The 21256-nt window shown below is 48.8% G+C and overlaps 1 protein-coding gene across 2 annotated transcripts in view; it reads left to right on the forward strand.

The window, feature by feature from the left end:
* Window positions 1-21256, forward strand: part of LOC110549600 (polycystin-1-like protein 2) — an 81037-nt gene that overhangs the window by 36519 nt on the left and 23262 nt on the right. For both annotated transcript variants that reach the window (XM_021638849.2, XM_021638850.2), the window contains exons 20-30: window positions 120-246; window positions 1432-1563; window positions 2281-2494; window positions 3900-4093; window positions 8664-8894; window positions 12443-12544; window positions 12831-13009; window positions 14686-14832; window positions 17689-17888; window positions 18956-19161; window positions 20429-20645. In XM_021638849.2, the coding sequence (XP_021494524.1) occupies window positions 120-246; window positions 1432-1563; window positions 2281-2494; window positions 3900-4093; window positions 8664-8894; window positions 12443-12544; window positions 12831-13009; window positions 14686-14832; window positions 17689-17888; window positions 18956-19161; window positions 20429-20645 (1949 nt within the window). The remainder of the gene's footprint in view (window positions 1-119; window positions 247-1431; window positions 1564-2280; window positions 2495-3899; window positions 4094-8663; window positions 8895-12442; window positions 12545-12830; window positions 13010-14685; window positions 14833-17688; window positions 17889-18955; window positions 19162-20428; window positions 20646-21256) is intronic.

A 21256-nucleotide genomic window follows, 5' to 3' on the forward strand; every position in this document is an offset into this window, starting at 1 on the left:
CCAAACACAAAATACAGCCATCTTTGACAGTAAAGTGGAGCCCCACCATCCCCCTTCCAGCTCAGAGTGGGTTTCCTCCTCAAACACTAACTTTCTTCTTTTTCTCTCCCTGTGGTCAGAATACAGCCACGGGATTGGCAAGGCTCTTCAGCATACACTGCCACCACTGACTCTGTGACCTTCACCTTGCCTGCTGCCACCTCCCTCTTTCCTATGGAGGACATCCAGGAGCCTGTAGACATAAGGGTAACCCAACAATGCCTCCTTGAAGACAGCCTTCATAGTGTGTCAAGTGCTGGCCCTTATACTTGCTCATTGATGATGCTAGTAGCCCCATCACCGGAGCCACAGCCAGGAGCCCTGGTGGGACTCAGACCCCACAGCTCTGGACACCTAAATCTCTTCTATTTCCAGCAGGTTGCAAGTTTCCTTCAGCAACCTGGGCTTCATGAGTTGCTGGTAAAGTTCTCTAGGCTCCTGTCCATAACTAAGATATTAAAAACTAGGGCTCCTCTCATTCCAGATGAAGGCACATCTGATACCCCTGAATGCCAGTGAAAATAGAGCAAAACATCTTCCTTTAGATGCTTCTTGCCATCCCTGGTACCCATGGGGTTAGTTTTAGGATGCCTATGGAACATAGCTGCCTGTGAGCATGAGTTTCAAATCTGTGGCTGCCCAGTCCTTTATATAACATGATATACTATATGTAATATATATATATATATATATATATATATATATATATATATATATAGAGAGAGAGAGAGAGAGAGAGAGATAATGTGTATATATATTGTGTGTATATATGTATATATAGAGAGAGGGGGAGTGAGAGAGAGGGAAAAGGAAGGAGGGAGGGAGGGAAAAAGGAAGGAAGGAAGGAAGGAAGTCATAATGTAGTCTTGGCTGGCCCAGAATTCACTATGTAGACCAAGCTGGCCTTGAACTTACAGAGATCTGCCTGCTTCTGCCTTCTGAGGGTTGGAGTTGAAGGCACTGCCGCCATGATCAGCCTCCATCTCTGCATATATTTTAAAATCAAGCCAGGGTTGCTTGTAATAGTTTTGATACAATGTAAATGCTAGGTAAATAGCTAATAGTAACGTGTTACTTAGAAGAAAAAAAAATCAGTACCCATTAGTACAGATGCATTTCTTTTTTCAAATATTTTCAGCCCACATTTAGTTGAGTCCGCAGACATAAAACTAAAGATATGGAGAGCCAATTCTATCAATTCTGGGTGAAGAAAGACTTGCTGATTCCCGGGGCCAGCCCTCCGAGACCACATGCCCCGGAAACCATCATCACTTAAAGGCAGGGCCCTGCGTCCACCTTATCGGGCAAGGGCCACTCACTCCACCCAGGATCTCATTGTTCACACATGGGTCCATCCACCCCTCATCAGTGCTTCTTGCACTTGGCTTTCAGATGATGAGTTTCTCACAGAACCCCTTCCCTTCCCGAAGCCGATTTGATGTCAGTGGATCTGTTGGTGGGCTCCGTCTGAGCAGCCCCAGTGGCCATTCCATCCCAGTGAAGAACCTGTCACAGAATATCGAGGTAGGCGCCCTGCTGTTAGCAGTAGTCCTGGCACTTGGCCTTCTCTTCAGCTTGTTTGGGCCAGCTGTGAAAACAACGGTTAAAGAGAGGAACCACCAAGCCTGCCCCTTCGCTATTAAACACCATACTCAACTTACAACCATGCAAAAATGACCATTCACACACTCTGTTGGGTGGAATCCTAATCATTGCACAAACCAAATGTTCGTTTTAAAGGCTCCAAATGCTTTTCTTTAAACTCCAAAGAGTTCTTGAAAGTCAAGCAAGAATGCTAACATGCCAAGGTGCCGTGGGTACCTAAATGCTTTTAAGAGCTTCCTGACCTTTTCCTAGTTGTCTGCCGTTTCAGTGACCGATTAACAGTTTGCAGGGATGCCTCCATCATCACCCATTGTAATTGTGAATGTGCCAACAGGGATTGGCAGAAAAGTGCAGTTAAGGACCTGGAGATGGCCTGTTGGGCCTAGATTATCTAGGGGCCCAGTGGGGTCACACTGGGACTGACTCAGAAAAGGGAAGGCGAGGCATTGACTACTGTTGATGACACAGGAAGGGGTTAGGGTGATGGGAAGAACAGGCTACATCTATTGTAGCCTGTAGAACTGGGAGTATGGAAAAAAAAATCCTCCACGCCCTGTCCATACCAGCCCCATGATGCCACAGGGCTTTGGATGCATTCCCAGCCCCCTGGCTGGAATTCTTTGTTTCTGAAAACAGATCCTGCTGCCCCGGATTTCAGAACACAAGCCAACAATGCTGAGCCTGGCCACCCCGGAAGCTCTGTGGGTAAATGTGACCACAGGGGATGCATCTCTGGGGATCCAGCTACACTGGGGACCCAGAGTCTCACTCACACTCAGGCTGGGCTATGGCTACCACCCCAATGAGACCAGCTATGATGCCCAAACACACCTGCCTCCTATGGCTACAGGTACTCAGCTTTCTTTTTTCCATTGTATGGTTTTGGCTTTTTTGTCAAAATTCAACTGTCCGTAGTTGTGTGGATTTTATTTCTGGGTCTTTGATTCTATTCCATTGATCAACCTGTTTGTTTTTATGCTAACACTATGTGGTTTTTTATCGCTATTGTTCTGAGTACAGCTTGAAATCAGGGATGGTGATACCTCCAGAAGTTCTTTTATTGTACAGGATTGTTTTAGCTATCCTGGGTTTTTTATTTTCTATATGAAGTTGAGAATTGCTCTTTCAATATCTGTAAAGAATTGTTTTGGTAATTTGATAGGAATTGCATTGACCCTGTAGACTGATTTTGGCAGGATGGCCATTTTACTACATTAATCCTACTCATCCATGAACATGGGAGATCTTTCTATCTTCTACTATCTTCTTCAATTTTTTTCTTCAAAGACTTGAAATTCTCTTCATACAAGTCTTTCACTTGCTCAGTTAGAGTTACATAAAGATGTTTTATATTATTTGTGGCTATCATGAAAGGTGTTGTTTTCCTGATTTCTTTCTCAGCCCAATTATTGCTCATACAGGAGGGCTACTGACTTTTCTTTTTCTTCTTCTTATTTTTTTTTTTAGTTAATTGTGTATCCAGCCACTTTGTTGGATATGTAGGAGTCTTCATACTTTTTATCAGCTGTAGGAGTTCTCTGTGGCCAGCTTTCAAATTAAGGTGTCAAAAAATAGAAAAAAAATAAAAATATCAAAGGCCAGGGAGGTGGCTCAGTAGTTAAAGTATGAGGACCAGTGTTCTAGCCTCAGAAACCACACAAAGAACTTAGTGTGTCATAGCCTAAACCTGTGATCCCAGTCCTGGGTATGGGTCTCAAGGGCTGCCAGCCTGGCTGAGTCTGTGGGTCTGCAGGTTTTAGTGAAAGACCTTGCCTCAAACAAAAACCAACCAAACAAAACCAAACAAGCAAACAGCAACAAAGAAACCTGGAACTGGAGAGACAACTGAAGAGAGCGCACACTGCCTCAGGTTCAGTTCCTGTCAGACATGCTGGGTGGCTCACAATCCCCCTGTAATTCCAGCTCCAGGAGGATCTGTGCCTCTGGCCTCTTGGGCACCCATACTCATATTCCCTCCCCCTCACCAAGAGCACATGATTGAAAATAATAAAAATGATAAACATAGTAAGTTTGATGCCAGCCTAGGCTACATAATAACTCTGCCTCAAAACTACACAACAAATAAAAATTAACATAGATGTTCAATAGACAGTCTGAAAAAAAAATAGACAGTCTGATATCACGTAGCCAATAAGGCCCTTCATGTCCTGCCATGCCCCTGCACACTGAGCCAGGGTACTCGGGATACCAGGTAACAGGTTTACATCCCTGCCATATTGCCTTGTTTCCCACAGGTGAGGACCCCACGTGGATCCTGGGCCCACAGGACCTGCCCTTTGGAGAAGGAATCTACTATTTGAGGGTGTTCCCTGAGGATGACCTGGAGTCTACCTCTGGCAGGAACCTCACAGTTGGCATTACCACCTTCCTGTCACATTGTGTATTCTGGGATGAAACCCAGGAGACCTGGGACAACTCTGGGTGCCGGGTAAGGAAGAATAAGCTGGGGAGACTTGATGGGCGTGTCTGCTCTCGTAGGGTCCCCTTGGACCTTGGGTGCAATGTCTCATGTCTCTCCCAGCCTATGCTATTCTCGATCTCAGAGTGTCCTTCTTGCCCTCAACTGAGACTGTTTTTTTCCTTGAGAAGACGTCAGGGCCCTGACTAGGTCAGATTTTCTGCTGTAAACTCTGGTGCACTCTCCCCGCCTCACCCAGCTTTCTAGGGTGGCCCTCAACCTCTCCCCTGAGGCCATCTTGGGAGCTAGGAGTGCAGGAACACCCGATCACTGACTAAGAAGAGGAGGGATTCAGAAGGCTGCCACCCTGTGTGAATGTGTGTGTAGGGAGTGGGTATGGGTGGGGCAGTGGGGCGTGGCCAGCCAGGTGCCACTTCTCAGAAGATGACCTCAGCCTTGTCCTGTGTTCGCCTTTACCAGCACCATCTCCTCAGTGCTTCAGACAGCCCCAGTAGAGCAGTTGTTCCCTTTTCACAGGCGGTGAGACAATGGATCAGGAAACTTGATGGACCTGCCCCTAAGTCCCACCCATAGCATGTGGATGGAGGACCTGGGCCTCAGAGCCAGGTTTTCCCATAGCTGTATCATCACCACAACAACACAGCCTTCCCAACTTTTGAGTTCAGAATGGCAATATTAATTGTGTTCACATTTTTATACACTCTGCCTTATGGAGTTGAGGCCTGCATAACAGTGTCCTACAGGGAGACTTTGGCTTTGAGGCCATCAGATAGGACCAGATTATCCCAATCATGGGTTATATAGGCTATGCCTTCCTTTAAATGCTCTTCTTTCTTAGTTCTACTGAGAAAGCTTCAGTATTCCCCAACCCCAATCCCACCCCTGAACCTCCTGGTCTCCTACACCAGAGCCCTCTTCGTGGGGGCTCTTCTAGCTTCTCCATGTTGCCCATTGTTGGATGCCTTCATCATCCCGTGCCATACCATGACCAGCTGCCTCCATGTAGAATCCAAATTTATTCCTCACCTCCCTCCAACTATGGACATAGCATCTTCTTTCATTTGTTGACCAAATGTTCACCCTGTCCCCGTGGTGGGGGTGGACAGACTGGCGAGAAAAACCAGTGAATAAGAAGCCCAGCTAAGGACAGAGACCGGGAGCAAATGACACATCTAAGGGCCATGCCATCCTAGAGCTGTGGGGGGGGGAGAGCACTGAAGGTGAGCTGCTCCTGGGCTGTACCAGCTGTAGCAACAGCTTCCTCGTCAATTCCCACCCTGGCCTCTGTCTGCCACACTCAAGGCTCAGGAAGCAGGGTGGCACAAAGACATTCCTAAGAGACAGAAGGTCTGAATGCTCCAGCCACCAGCCTTTGCATCCCAGGAACAGGCCTGGGCAGGTGGTGGCATCCTAGAGCACCCACTCCCCAAAGCCACCTTCTATGGCTGACATGGGATTCCCCTGCCACCCCCACCCCCAACCCTGGGGTTCATGGTGGTGTAAGGAATGGGTGTGGATTCTGCCTCCAAACAGACTCGGGTTTAGTTCCTCTTTCCTCTACTTGCTGCATGCACTCGGGCAAGTGGTCCCACCATGGTAAAGCCCACGGTCTCTGAGCTTCACCATCTAAAATGGGGTTAAAGTGGAGTGGAGCTCAGGGGTACAAGGAACTTTGCACGATGCTGAACTCTTGGAGTGGGTTCCAAGTGTCAGAGGGGATCTCTGTGTTAAACCCTCTGGCTGCTAAGGGAACAGCATTGCCTGTAACATGAAAGCCCAGGACCAAGGATCGGGGTGGTGGCAGGGAAATGGCTTGAGATCCAATTAGCCACACCTAAGGTTCTGAGTACAGCAGTGATGTCCCATTTAAAACGTGAGCGATGGTCCACTGGAGACATGCTAGGTTTGTAAGCATGGGTCTAGGTCCCCAGAAGCCATATGAAAGTGTCAGGCATGAAATCAGTGTGGACAGACGGAGTCAAGCACCTCCTTCGGGCTCCCTGACCAGTTAGCCTAACCAGTAAGCTCCAGGCCAATGAAAGGCGTCAGGGGATGAGGAGCTTCCCTGAGGATGACACCGGAGGTTGTACTCTAGCTTCCACATTCATGTATATGTATGCACACAAGGGTACACTCACCCATATACACACATACAAACACAGAAATATACACCAACGCCTCCACACGGGTACACACATACACATACAAACATATACAACATACATGTGTACACTCACCTATGCACACACACATATACACACACTTCAAAAACTACAGGGGCTGGTGAGACAGCTCAGTGGGTCAAGAAGCTTGCCATACGAGAGCGATGACTTGAGTTTGATCCCTGAACGCACACAAAAGTAGGAGAAAACCAATCCCACAAAACCGTCACATGCTTGTGGAATGTCCACTCCCCCAACACACAATATTTTTAAAGTTTTTGAAAATTTATTTACTCTATGTGTGCATACATATACCATCGCGTTTATGTGGAGGTCAGAGGTTAACATGTGCATGGGGGAGTTGGTCCTCTCCTCCTACTGCATGGGTTCCAGGGATCAAACTCAGATGACCAGACATGACAGCAACTGAGCCATCTCTCCCCAGGCAAGTAGATATATTAAAAACAAACACAAAATTTCTCCTTGGCTAGGAATACTTGCCTAGCATGCAGAAGATCTTAGGTTCAGTCACCAGCACCCCCAAGCCCACAAAAAGTACCCTCATGCTGGGAAAGGTTGGAAGAGTCTCAAGGTCTGTGTGAAGCCTGGAAGGCAAAGCTTGAGCGCAAACAGAGGTGGCTCCCTGCTCTCTTCCCTCCTCTAAAAGCAGCCTCACCCCTTCTGGTGAAGGAGGTGTTCCCACACCACGGAACCCCCAGGGCCAAATACCCACCAGGGGTAGGAAACAGTACAAACAACTCAGAGGTCACGGAAGGAAGACCTACCTGGAATTCAGAATGAGCAGCTGCTGTCTGGCCTGTTCACGGGATGAGCCTTGGTGGGCGCCTCATTCAACAGAAGGAGGGGTTCATAACTGGGCAGCAGGAGGCTCTTCCTCCCCAGGTGCTCGAGCAGAGAACTTTCCAGAAGCCACTCTTTTCTGTCTGTCTTCACCATGTGGAATAAAAGGCAGAGCTGGACTCTGGAGCTGATTCAAAGCTGCTTCACTTCCCAAACGGTCCTGGGGATATAAAGTGGAAGAGCCTCATGGGTGAGGTGCCTGCCGTGGCCTCCTTGACCTCTCCTGAACCCAATGGCTCTCCAGCCAAGCGCATCCACACCTTGCTGGAACTGAGATCCTGTCTAAGGGGTTAATGTTTGTCTTTCCCACTTCCACACTGGTGGCTTCATTTCAGCATAAGTCAATTACCCAGTTTACTGCAGGCTGAGAATTCCTGGGGTTTAGGACATTCATCCTGAAAAGCAGGGAGTCCTGGAAAACATGAATTAGCCAGGATGCTTTCAGACTGTCCAATCGTCAGTACCCAGCACATGCTCCTCCAGTGAGTGAGCCGTCAGTGGACGAAGGCCAGGAGGGCTGTGTACCATGTACTGCACACCTGTAATCCCAGCACCTGGCAGGCAGATCTCTGTGAGTTCGAGACCAGCCCAGTCTACATAGCAAGTTCCAGGACAGCTGGGGCTGCATAGTGACATCCTGTCTCAAGAAAACAAAATAGAACAAACAACAAAAAGTCCAAAAGACTAAGAACAAAACCCTACTGGAAAGGTCCAAGGTTTGATCCCCAGCACAACAAAAAGCAAATAATGGTCTCTGAATTTTAAAGTGAGTTTTCATTTTTTGTTTTTATTTGTGTGTGTGCATTTTTGAAGGTGGGTGAGCACACATGTGTGCATGTGTATATAAAGGCCAGAGGTTGGTGTTTGGAATCACCCTATATTTCCCCACCTCATTGGTGGTGTCTCCACCAAACCCAGAGCTCGCTGACATGGCTACTCTCAGTCACCCTATCGATCTCATCCTCCACCTTCTGAGGATGGCATTATCAGCGGGTTAACTGTCTGTCTTTATACTTCCAGCTGGCTTCCGGGACCCCAGACTCTGATCCTCGCTGCTTTCACAGACAAGCCAAGCTCGGTACCCAGTGCTCACATCAGCTGGCTCACAAACACTTATAACTCCAGCTCCAGCGGGATTTGATGCCTCTGGCCTAGATAGCCAGTCAGCCAGAGTCTGCTAGCCCAGGCTAACCTTGAATATGTAGCAGGGGATGACCTTGAACTGCCGATCCTCCTACCTGTACCTTCTGATACTGAGATTACAGGGATGACTCACCATAGGCAGTTCATGTGATGTTGATCCAACCCAGGGCTTCGTGAATGCAAAGCAAGCTCTCTGCCAACCAAGTTACAATCCCAGCCATATATATATATATATATATATATATATATATATATATCAAAATTATATATATATAATTTTGATCCTAGGTTGGCTGAATCTATGGATCCAAAAGGCTGATTGTGTGGCATCCACCACACTGAGGTGTTGGCCATTTTTCTTCACTGGGCTGAAGCAGGTGCATTTCCAAACATGGTGTCTTTGGGTTTTGCAGGTGGGCCCACGGACTACCACCTTCCGAACGCACTGCCTTTGCGACCACCTCACCTTCTTCGGAAGCACGTTCCTGGTGATGCCCAATGCGGTCGATGTCCATCAGGCTGCTGAGCTCTTTGCCACCTTCGAGGACAACCCCGTGGTGGTTACCACGGTGGGCTGCCTCTGCGTGCTCTACATGCTGGTAGTGATCTGGGCCCGGAGAAAGGACATACAGGATCAGGCTAAGGTGAGGGGCTGGGTTCCTGGGCGTGGGAGGGGCAGGGGCTGTAGAGAAGCCAAATGTTAGTCCAGGCCTCAACCCCTGCGGTTATCTCTGGCAAGCTGGTCCCCCAGCCTGTGCATTTATAAAACATCCCTTCTCATCAAATCATCACGGTTACTGTGCTGTCGACCATCAACTGCGCACTCACTGCATGAGGGCACTACTCCATTTACATACACAGCAGCCCTGGGAGGAAGGTACCTGTGTTGGGGTGGGAGGTCAAAGGCCACTGTGGCCAGTGATTTACTCAAAGGACTCCGAGTTCAGAACGGCAGTAGAAGCAATAACGGTGATGGTTTACTTTTTTTTGTAAGTACAGGTGTGTGTGAACCGATGTGTGTAGGTGTCTGTTTGATGTGTGCACACGTATATATCATGTGTCACTCCTTAGAAACCGTCCCGCCTGGTGTTTAATGCAGTCTTTCACTGGGACCTGGGCTTTTACCAGACAGGCTAAAGTGACAGACCAGGGAGCCCTGGGGATCCCCTCTCCAGTGCTGGGATTATGAGTGTGTGTCACTATGCCTGGCTTTTATATTGATCAAACTTGGGTCCCCAAGTTGGTGTGGCACTTTTCCCCACCATGGGCCACTTCCCCAGGGTTGATCTATTGAGAGGACTTGGGTTGAAAGAAGCAAATGACAAAGAAACCAGGCTTGGTTTCTGGTTGTTCTCCTGCTGATGTCTACAGGCAGTGCTAAATTGTCACTGAGACGACCTGTGATGACACAGGAAATACTGCCAACCAGAAGCTCACCTGTGTAGCTGGTCTTTGCTACTTTGTGGGATCTTCTTTTTTTCCACCCTTTATCCCCCAGTTTCACCCTCTAACACTAGAAGGGAGAGAAACAAGGATATAGGGGAGAGAGGAAAATCCTTGAAAATAATTTTTTTCCTTTTGTTTCTTGACTATGGCCACCAGCAAACCGAGACCAACCTCCCCAAACAACCAACAACCGATGACCTTGCCTCTCAGAGTCCTCACATTTACCCTCTGAAAGTTCCCAGAATTCCAAATGTCACACAATCGCAGAAACTGTCTGTAGCTGGAAAAACCATGATTCTGCTAGAGCATGAGACATGGCTGCTGCAGACAGTCCAGTGCAGCCTCACATCCCCACGCCTGGGATCAAAACAAAAGCACAGTCTTGTAATATTTCTCTCTTTTCTAAAAGAAACCAAAATTCCAGGCTTCTCACTACACACCTGAGCTTTGGTGTCCTGGGCTTAATTGGGAGTTGAACATAGAGGAAGGCATAGGCCACTTGACCTACCCTGGTTATGGAGTCTCCAGCCACAATCACACAGCATGCATGACCTGAGATCCCACCATAAGTCACATTGTCCCCAGATCATGTGGTCTGGCCAAGGCTTCCACTATGCAAAAACTTCCTTGTGTTGGATGCACAGAAGTTACCTCTAAGGACCTGGAAACAGCCAGACTACGAGGAACAGCCCTTCCATTTGTTTGTCTGTGAGGTGTGTGTGATTACTTTTGAAACTGTGTCTTATGTAGCTCAGGCTGGCCTCAAACTCACTATGGATCTGAGGGCATCCTCAAGCTCATGGCAATCCTCTGCCTCAGCATCCTGAGTGCTGGGATTGTAGGATGAATCTCCTCCTTCAGCTCCAGTCCTTTCTTTGGAATGTGCAGAGTAGTTTGGAGACTCTGCAAAGTTCTAAGACTCAAGCTCAGTGAGCTTACTGTGTATTTCATTTCACCCATCTTCTTAAAGAGGAGGCAATGGAGATCAAGAGGTCAGTTAATTGGTCTGAAGCTCTTAGAGAGGAGGCAGAATTCTAACTGAGAGAGGACTCGGGATATACATGATATCGGACAACAAACTATGCAAGAAATTGCTCAGAGCAGCAGTTAACAAAGTCATATGGAACACAGGTTTGGCCATCAGGAAGGGTTCACAAAGGTCTGAGGGAGTGCAGAGGTGATGTAAGGTCTCAGTGTGGCAGAGTTTGGGGTGCTCCATCTCTTACTCCCTCCTCCCTGGCTGCACTACTAGGAATAATAATGCAAATGCAGTGTCAAAAGATGGCATTCAGCATTCACACTGCCATCTTTGATTCCACCTTGAGACCAAACTTTGATATTTAAATGTCTTAGGTTGGGGCTGGCAGGATAGCTCAGCAGTTAAGAGCACACACTGCTGGGCCTGGTATAGAAGAGCAAGCCTTCAATCCCAGCACTTGGGGCAGAGGCAGGAGGATCTCTCAGTTCAAGTCCAGTCTGGTCTACACAGTAAGTTTCAGGTCAGCCGGGAAGATGTAATGAGATCCGGTCTAAAAAAATTAACAGCAAAAGCAAGACCACAAAAACGGGGCTAGAGAGATGGTTCAGTGATTAAGAGCACTTGTTGCTGTTGTGGACGGTGTGGATTTAGTTCTTAGCATCCACATGGTGACTCACAACCATCCCTAACTCCAGTAACTCCACTTCCAACATCCATGCACACAGACAAAACACACATACACATAAAACAAATAAAAAAACCATATACTGATTATGAAGAGGGACCAAGTTCAAGATCCACCCCTAGAATTCACATCAGGCAGCTCATGATCACTTGTAACCACAATTCCATGGGACCTGATGTACCATTCTGGCCTCTTTGGATACTGCAGCCATATCACACACACACACACACACACACACACACACACACACTTAATTTTAAAATATGAAAGGTGGATGTAATGGCACACACATTTTAATCTCAGCGCCAGGAGGCTGAGGTATGTAGATTTCTATGAGTTCAAGACCATCCTGGTCTGCATTAGAGAACTCCAAGCCAGCCAAGCCTACATAGTAAGACCTTGTCTCCAAAAGAAGAAACACTCTGATATCTAAGATTTATATAATAAATCTTAACTGCCTCAGGTTGGCTCCCAGAAGGCAGGCTCTAAAATGGAGTTAAGGCTGTGGGTGTTCTCTAAGAGAAACCTTTAGGATGAGCCCCTGGGGAGCTGGCAGAATGGGTATGCAACAGTGACAGCCCGCCAGTCCTCAGGGAGATGGACCAAGCTGGGCCGAGATGGTCAGGTCTTAATCACACCCAGATACCTCACGGGTGGGTCATGGACTGGCAGCTGCCTCCAGAGTATGCCCTTGACAGCGATGACTCTGCATCCTTGACAGCGGAGCCCCAGCAGCAGCAGCAGATGCAAGCCTTTCACAGAAGAGAGAGGGAGGGGGAGAGAGAGAGAGAGCTGGGGGACGCATCCCAGAGGTCACCGCGGCCCCCAGCTGACCCCATTTCCAACTTAACTCCATAGGGTCACACTTACTAATGAAAGCCCTTTACACTTCCTTGCTTTTGCTGGGTATTTGTCGTGAAGCCCAGCTTTTGTAAAGGACAGTTCTCGCTGGATCATACAATGACGAACATGGTTTCGTTTTTTGCATGTTAATTGTCATGGATGACCGACTCAGCTCTTAGCTGCTGGGTGATGGGTGAGCTCCCTGAGTAGTGTACCCTTAATGTTGTCCTTCTGTCTAGGTGAAAGTCATAGTGCTTGAGGACAATGATCCCTTTGCCCACTATCACTACCTGGTGACTGTCCACACTGGACACCGACGAGGGGCAGCCACATCTTCAAAGGTACCTGTTGGGTTGTGGGTGTGGCTCTCCCTGGTGCAGGGCTGGCCCTGTCGCTGTGGAGGGTATTTGTGTTGCTGGGTGCCCTCCTCCTTTCATTTTGTATTTTGGAGGAAAGACTAATCCTTAAAAAACAACATTATGTATTGTGTGTGGGTGTGAGTATGTACGTGTGAGTGTGCGCATGTGTCACATGCCTAGGGTTTTGCAGTACTGGGATCAAGTGCAGCACTTCTGGGCAAACAATGCACCGGCTGAACTACAGCCACTTCTGGTGTCTGGGTTCTAGGTGACGCTCACCCTGTATGGCTCGGAGGGAGAGAGTGAGCCCCACCACCTGTCAGACCCTGGTGCGGCAGTGTTTGAGCGAGGAGGGGTGGATGTCTTCCTGCTTTCTACTCTGTTTCCCCTGGGAGAACTGCGGAGCCTCAGGCTGTGGCATGACAACTCTGGGGACAGGCCATCATGGTGAGTTGGCAAATGATCAGGACCTTCAACGTCCAGTCTGGCCTCAATGCCTGAGTCAACACATCATTTCTTAGCCTTCACAAGCCTCTACAAACACATGGAATGGCACATATAAGCTCAGAGAGCCACCTGACTCATGACCCATACAAATGAGACCGGAAATCCAGCCCTGCTATCCAGCACTGGATCCTCCCAGGGCCTTTCTGCAGCACCAGTTCAGGACTTTGTCCAAGGTCACACACAGCTACACATTCAGAGCAAGGTCTTATCCATTCTTCCTGAGACGAAAACTACCGACTCAGACAAATAGTGTCAGTATGACCAGCTATCAGCATGCAGCCCCTTAGAAAAACAGGGTTATCAGGCATAGCATGCACACATGGAATCCTAGAGTTTGGAAAGGTAAGGCTAAAAGAGTGCTATAAATTCTGGGATAGCCTGGGGCACATAGTGAGGTCCATGCCAGCCTGAGATAGAGAGTGAGACTTTCTCACAAAAATGCTGGGCATGACAGGTATGGTAGGGCTTGCCTTTAATTTCAATATTTGAGAGTCAAAGGCAGGTGGACTTCTGTGAGTTGAAGGTCTACATAGTGAGTTCCAGAACAACCAAGGATACATAGAGAGACTCTTTCAAAAAAAAAAAAAGATACCGGGTAGCATATAACAATAATCCCAGCACTTGAGGGGCAGGATTGGAGTTCAAGGTGATCCTTGGCTCCATAGACAATTCAAGACAAACCTTGTCTCAAGAAACATGAGAGAGAGAGAAGGAGAGAGAGAGAACACTGCCTAGGTGTTAGCTATTTTGACAGAGGTTCTTACCCCATAGCCTACGCTAGCCTTGGGCTTCTGGCAGTCTCTGGTCTCAGCCTGTGAGAGCTGGAGACGGAGGCATGAGCCACCACGCCCAGCTCACTGCTGTCTTTAACTCACCAGATTCCCGGGAAGCAGACTCTGAAAGGCAAGTGAACATGTTGGGTGTCTACTAAAGGAGTCCCAGTGTCTATCAGTACCTGGGGAGGGAGGCCAGACGGAGGTGTCCAGCAGGGGTGCAACCCGGTGACTGCCCAGCCAACCCTTGCAGATCCCTGAAGCTGTCCCAAGTTGGACCAAAATGTCCAGGTCCTACATCACAGACATCAGTCACCCAGGAGGCCCACAGCCTGGACATAGGTGGCCTTTGTGTCCCCAAAGAAACCTTACTCATGGACACGAGGGATGTGTGTAGGGCACAGTGGCAACTCTGTAGTGAGTACCCAGGGAGGAGCAGCTTTGCCATCTTCGGTTGACTGAACAGTGGCAGAGAAGCGGCTGCTGGCCCACACCTCCGGAGACAGGCAAGATGGCGTCTCCTCCTCTGAGGCCCTGAAGCAGCTCACACTTTCAGTTGGTTCTCTTGCTTATGAGTGGGTGTTCCGAGTTGTCAGTTGTGTCTCCCAGCATCCTGCCGCTTCTCCCCAGACAAGCAGCTGCCTCCAAAGCTGAGCTGGCTCTTGGCTGGCTGGCCTTCCCGCAGGGGACCAGCTCTCAGCAGCCGCCAGGTGAAGAACCTGTGTGCACTTTCTCCACGTGCACCTGGCTTTGGTGTCCGTTTTCTGGAGGTCTGACTTCTGTGATGTCCCAGGGAGTCCTACCCCCACACCTCATCTTCCGAGCTGCATCTCCCTTCTCCAGGTATGTGAGCCGGGTGCTGGTGTATGAGCCTGTGATGGACCGGAAATGGTACTTCCTCTGCAACTCGTGGCTGTCCATCAATGTTGGAGACTGTGTCCTTGACAAGGTGTTTCCTGTGGCCACGGAGCAAGACAGGAAGCAGTTTAGGTACTTCCTCTCTCTGTCTTTTGTTTTGTTTTGTTTTTATTATTTATACAGAATTTTGTCTGCATGTGTGCCTGCATGCCAGAAGAGGGCACCAGGTTTCCTTATAGATGGTTGTGAGCCACAGTGCAGTTGCTGGGAGTTGAACTCAGGACTTTGGAAAAACAGCCAGTGCTCTTAACCTCTGAGCCATCTCCCCAGCCCTCATTTCTGTCTTTTACAGAAAACGTACCTTAGTGTCTTCTTTAATCTTAGAGAACTAGCCTCCCTACCCATGTATGCTAATGAAAGCACATTTCATCCAGAGGTCTGGGCATCTTTGAGCATATGGTATTGATGGAACAGCCAAATGTCCTGTTGGAATGACGGCACTCGCAGGATTTGCATCCTAAGAGCCAGAAGTGTTGTCCAGGTGATGAGGATGTGGGAGCATTCATCCATATTTCCTGATGACTGCCACAGGATATTTTCTGTCAGTGGCCATGGTGGTCTGAATGGTGTGGGGTCTAGTTTATCTAAGTGTGACACAAGCTAGAATCATTTGGGAAGAGGGAACATGAGCTGAGATTGGCCTGTGGGCAAGCCTGTGGCGCATTTTCTTGCTTGGTGATTGATGTGGTGAGGCCGGATTCCCCGTGGGTAGCTCAGCCCCTGGGAGGTGGCCCTGGGAAGTACAAGAAGGAAGGCTGAGCAAGCCAGCATGGCTGCACCTTAGGCGATCCTTCTACCAGGGAAGGTAAACAGGTGAGCAGCGATGCTCCATGGCCTCTGCTTCAGTTCTTCCCTCCAGGTTCCTGCATGATAGGATGAAATAAACCCTTTCCTCCCCAAGCTGATTTTTGTCATAGCACATATCACAGCAACAGAGACCCTAAGCAGGATAAACGGTGATCTGATCTGCTAGCCCTTTGCGGCTCTTTTCTGTGTTTTACTGCTGATGGGGTTTTGGCTCATGCTTCCTTTTGGTTTATCCATTCCTTCATTCCCTTTCCGGATGTGCTGAACAGACCCTAATGTGTATACGCACATACATCACCATACATTGTTGTTTTACATGTGTGTGCACACGCGCACGCTCGTTGCTTTGTATGTACATGGGAGACAGAGGTCATTCCTCAGTAGCCATCCACCTTGTGTTTGCAGATGGGTCTCTCTTGCCCACAACTTGCCATTTTGACTAGGTCGGCCCACCAGTGAGTCCCAGAAACCTCTCAGTCTATCTCTGCCTCCACAGCTCTAGGATTACCAGCACATCACCACAAGCACTGTTCACGCAGGATAGGGATCAAACCCAGGTCTCAATACAGCAAACGTTTTACCAAAATGATCTCCGGGCCACTTATTTTACATCTGTGGAAATACCTTGGAAATACATTGCCTTTTGTGTTTGGCAGTCTCCCTTTGGGGAGAATATGTTTAGGTCAAACGATTCTTTAGTTTTGTTTGAGAAAGGGTCTCACGTAGCCCAGGCAATGAGACAAAATGCTCTCCCCTGTCTCCCAAAGCACTGGGTTTACAGGCATAATTCCATCATGCCTAGCGTTCCTAAGAACTTTGCAATGGCACACCGAATTATGGTGAATTTACTCACCCTCATCAATGGGCAGTAGGCCTGCTTCCAGGCCATTTATTCTGGTGATTTCCCCTCCCAGTGGGGTCTTCAAAAGGGGTAAATTCTGAATTAGGAATCTGGGTACTCAAGAGGCTGGTACAGACAACGGCATGTGTAGTGAGTCCTGAACTGATAATATTATAGCTATTTTTATAAATTGAAATTATAGCAAAAATACCATGGACACTGACCACATACCTATATGTTAGCGCTGCCTCAATGCTTTACAAAGATGGTTTTGCTGTCTCAGCGGTACAGACAAGCTATAGTAAATGTGAGGCTAGCCTGAGCTACATGAGGCCCTGTCTCAAACCAGTGACAACTATGGCTTTGAATCCCTCCAAACATCTGGTGAGGACAGTTCTGTCACTATCTTAAATCAAGGAAACTGAAACTGTGAAGAATGACATCACTTGCCTGAGGTCACAGGGCTGGGAGAAGGCAGGCTAAGACTCCAAGGCAGCTCTCTTTCATACGTGCTCTGGATGTCACTCGGTTGGTAGCGTCCTTGCCTAGCATGCGCAAAACCTCAGGTTCCATCCCCAGCACCCTATAAACTGGGTGTGATGACACATGCTTGTAATTCCAGCACTCAGAAAGCGGGAGGTCAGGAGTGCAAGGTCGTTCTCCAAGGGCAATTGTGGGACCAGCCTGTGCTACAGGAGACTCTGGGTGTGTGTGTGTGTGTGCACAGACATATGTGCCTGTCTGCAATTTGGCTTTTGTATAGAGGTCAGAGGACAGAGATCAGAGGACTAGTTCTTTCCTTCTGCTTCTTTGAGATATTGTATTTATGCATGGTTTGCCTGTGTGTGTGTGTTTGCACCAGGCGTGTGCAGTGCCTGTGGCGACCAGGAGACAGTGTCAGATCCCTCAGAACTGGAGTTACAAATAGTTGATAGCTTGGTTGACAGCTTCCACCGTGTGGGTGCCGGGAACCAAACTTAAACAAACAGTGCAAGGCGCTCCTAGACACTGTGCCATCTCTCCCACCAGAGCTGGTTTCTGAGGCAGGTCTCTGCTGCTTACCAAAGAGCTCCTCCTGTCTGCACCTCCCATAATGCCTTAGGAGTGCGCCAGGTTACAAGCCACTGAATCCAGCTTTTTAAAAAAATGCGCTTCACAAAAGCCCGCTCCAGGCTGCTTTTAAGAGACCAGTCCCTCTGCATATTTGTCTCCCTAAATGCCTCTGTGTGTGTGTGTGTGTGTGTGTGTGTGTCTGTCTGTCTCTCCTGACCTGTCCACAGCCACCTGTTTTTCACAAAGACCTCCACGGGCTTCCAGGACGGGCACATCTGGTATTCGGTCTTCTGTAACGCCACACGGAGCAGCTTCACGCGTGTGCAGAGGGTGTCCTGCTGCTTCTCCATGCTCCTCTGCACTATGCTGACCAGCATCATGTTCTGGGGCGTCCCGAAGGACCCCGCTGAGCAGAAGATGGACTTGGGTAAATCTCAGCACTGCTTTTCTGATGGTTGTGGCTGGTGGGAGCCAGCCTTGCTGGCCCAGCCAGACCACTGTAACCTAGAAGAGATTCTTGGTTTTGTTTGATTCCTTTGATATTCTGAGACAAGGTCTTACCAAGTGTCACTAGCCATTACAAGTGTGTGCCGCCATGCCTGACTTGACTCTGTCTTTGTGACTTGTGTGCACACGAACACACACACACACACACACACACACACACACACACACACACGCAGGGGGAAACCAGAGTTCAACCTTGGGTGTTTTTCCCCAGGAGCCAGCCCCTGTCCATTTTTGAAGACAGGGCCTTCAGCTCGTCAGCTGGGCTCCCACTGCCTGGCCAAAATGTCTCGGGATCTTCGCATCCCTCCTCTCAGCACTGAGATTATAAGCAGGTGCCTCCCCCCCCCCACACCCAGCATTTTCACAGTGGCGCTAGGAATCATGGGCTACAGGTTCCCAAGCATGCATGGTAAGCAGGTTACAGACTGAGCTGCCTCCTCAGCCTCCTTGTCTTAGTCTCAATTGGGACCACGTAGATGTGGTTGGCCGTGTACCCGCACAGCTGACTTAGCCTCCAGCCCCTGCAAAACATAAGCTGGAAGAAAAAGAAAAGAGAAAAAGAAACTGACCCAAATTTTACCAGGTGAGGTGGCTCACAGCTTTAATCCCAGCCCTCAAGGAGGCAGAAGCAGGTGGGTCACTGTGAGATCAAGGCCAGCCTAGTCTACAAAGTGAGCCCAGGACAGCCAAGGCCACACAGAGAAATCCTGTTGGAGGGGAAAAAAGTAAGAGCAAGCTGAGCCTCGTGGCCCAGACTATGGTAAGATGCCTTGTTAGCAGGGATTATCTGGCTTATCTCACAGCTCTGGGTAAGCTAAGGGCCTCTTAGGAATGGAATAGGCATCCAAAGGTTCACAGGTGGCCTCCCCGGAGTTGTGCTTCATTGGTTCTTCACTGAGTAGCTGCCTTCCCCTGAGAGGGTGGAGGGGACTGGCCTCTTCAAGTCTGTCTCCATTTGACCTCTCCCCCTCCCCTTTTCCCTAGGCAAAATTGAGTTCACGTGGCAGGAGGTGATGATTGGGTTGGAGAGCTCCATCCTTATGTTTCCCATCAACCTCCTGATTGTCCAGATCTTTCGGAACACCCGACCTCGGCTCCCAATGGAGAAGGATGAGAAGCGGGAACAGGGACCCCCCAACCTGACTCCCTCACCACAGCCCATAGAGGAGGGACTTCTGACGCCTGACACAGTGACCAAGGCATGTCCTCCTCAGCCTCAGCCTACGTATGAATGGAGGGATGTACTAAGATGGCAGTAATGGAGTGCAGGCTGGTGCATGAGGCCCACCAGCCTGGATTATACCATAGTCTCAGTTGCCAAGATTCACCAGCCAAGAACAGACTGCAATACATGTACACACACATGCACCTCTTTTGAGTACAAAATATTGTGTGCAAAATGTCCCACCCTCCCTGGAAACTCTGTTGCTAAAATTCTTTCCCTAGGAGGAGACACACACACAATTATCTACCCTCCTTCTAGGCTCCAAGGATGATCCAAAGCATGAGTTCACCTAGAGAAATCAATGAGTTTTCTAGGCTTCCTGACAGAGTGATGGGGAAGGGTTACAGACGGGATCATGGGTGACCTTAGAGCAGCCGCCTTGGAAGGGGAGCACCCAGCAGTGAAAGACACCATGACTAAGGCAACTCTTATAAAGGAAAACATTTACTTGGGGCTGGCTTACAGTTCATTATCATCATGGTGGAAAACATGGCAGTGTGCAGACAGACATGGTACTGGAGGAGCTGAGAGTTCTAAATCTTGATCCACAGGCAACAGAAGGAGACTGTGTGACACACTGGATAGAGCTTGAGCATAGGAGACCTCAGAGCCCACCCCCACAGTGACACTTCCTCCAACAAGGCCACACCTTCTAAGAGTGTCAGTCCCTATGGGCCAAGCATTCACATACATGGGTCTATGGGGACCATACCACAGCTTCTTTATGGCTGTGTAGATGGAGGCCCCTCCCCTCCTTCCTCACCAGGCTCTCCCTTTCCTTCAAGATCTAATGCAGCTATGTCAGACTTGCTTACATTTGGCTGAGGGCCCCATGACCCTTCCTGCCCCCTCCTCCTCCTCCTAGGGAAGGTAAGCAGTCAACAGGCCCAGCTATTCATCTGTGAATAGAACTTAAGATGGCCGCAGTGTGGTCCTAAGGACAGAGCTACACTGCAGACCTCAGGCAAGGAGCCCATAAAAGAGACACTTCTTCCGGCACTCATGTACTTGATAATCTTTTAACCCTTGCTGTGTGCACTGATTTGAGAAATGCCGCCTTCGAATGAGTCCATTCTAGCCCTACAAGAGAGATGTTAGTGGCTGCAGGTCATGCTTCTAAGGGCAGAGCTGTAGTTGAAACATGGATCACACAGCTCGGGCCACATGCTCTTGGCCTTCATGCCATGCACCCTGTGGCTCATGCTCCCTCATATCACTGGGCTTTCTTGCAGGGTATAGAGCGTCTCGTCGTGTCACTATTTAAGGCCCTGAAGGTGCCGCCGCCAGCCTCAGGCTGGGATTCTATGAGCCTGATGGACATTAACTACCTCCTCACCTTAATGGAAGACATTGTCTGTCCAGACAGCACAACAAGACGGGAGTTCTGGGAGGAAGCCAGGGGGAGAGACGACCCTTTCACCTTCCCACTTGGGTCTGTTCAGGGGAAAGGTGAGAGGAAAAGTATCTCAGGACCCTCCCCCCCAAGACCAAGTTCTCGGCACAAAGGAGATTTATTTGCCCTAGACAGACAGAGGACAGGGATAAGGGGAAAAGACAGGACATAGAGGAAGAGGGATAAGGGGACAGCAACAAAGGAGAGAGAGACAAGGAGCAAAGGGGAGGAAGAAGAGCTGTTTGTCCTGGAAGACAATGGACTCTCTCAGGAAAGAGAGGAGACAGGCGTGGTCTATGGACAAATGGCAGTTTATAAAAGTAAAAAGGGAAACCCCATTTTAGGATGAGGTATATTATTTTAATTGGGCACACTAATTAGGTGAGTCAGTGGGGGCTTTTTGACCACTGGATTTCAATAGTTTGATAACTGGATCTTGATAGTCAGCCTCAGGAGGAAGAATTGGCCAAATAAGGGGGCTAGCTTTAGGAATGTAATCTAACAGTTTTCAACAGGGTGGAGGGGACCGGGGAGAAGGGCAGAGTATGCCAGAGCCATGCCTGCCATGGTCGACCTGGCCACACAAGTTGGTCTCTGGCCTCAAAGCATGCTAACTCACATACAATAATAAATGTGACTTTGCTTTAAGCAGTGTAAAGGTAAATAT

This window comes from Meriones unguiculatus, chromosome 10 (assembly GCF_030254825.1).
Source record: "Meriones unguiculatus strain TT.TT164.6M chromosome 10, Bangor_MerUng_6.1, whole genome shotgun sequence".
In the NCBI taxonomy this organism is placed as follows: Eukaryota; Metazoa; Chordata; class Mammalia; order Rodentia; family Muridae; genus Meriones; species Meriones unguiculatus.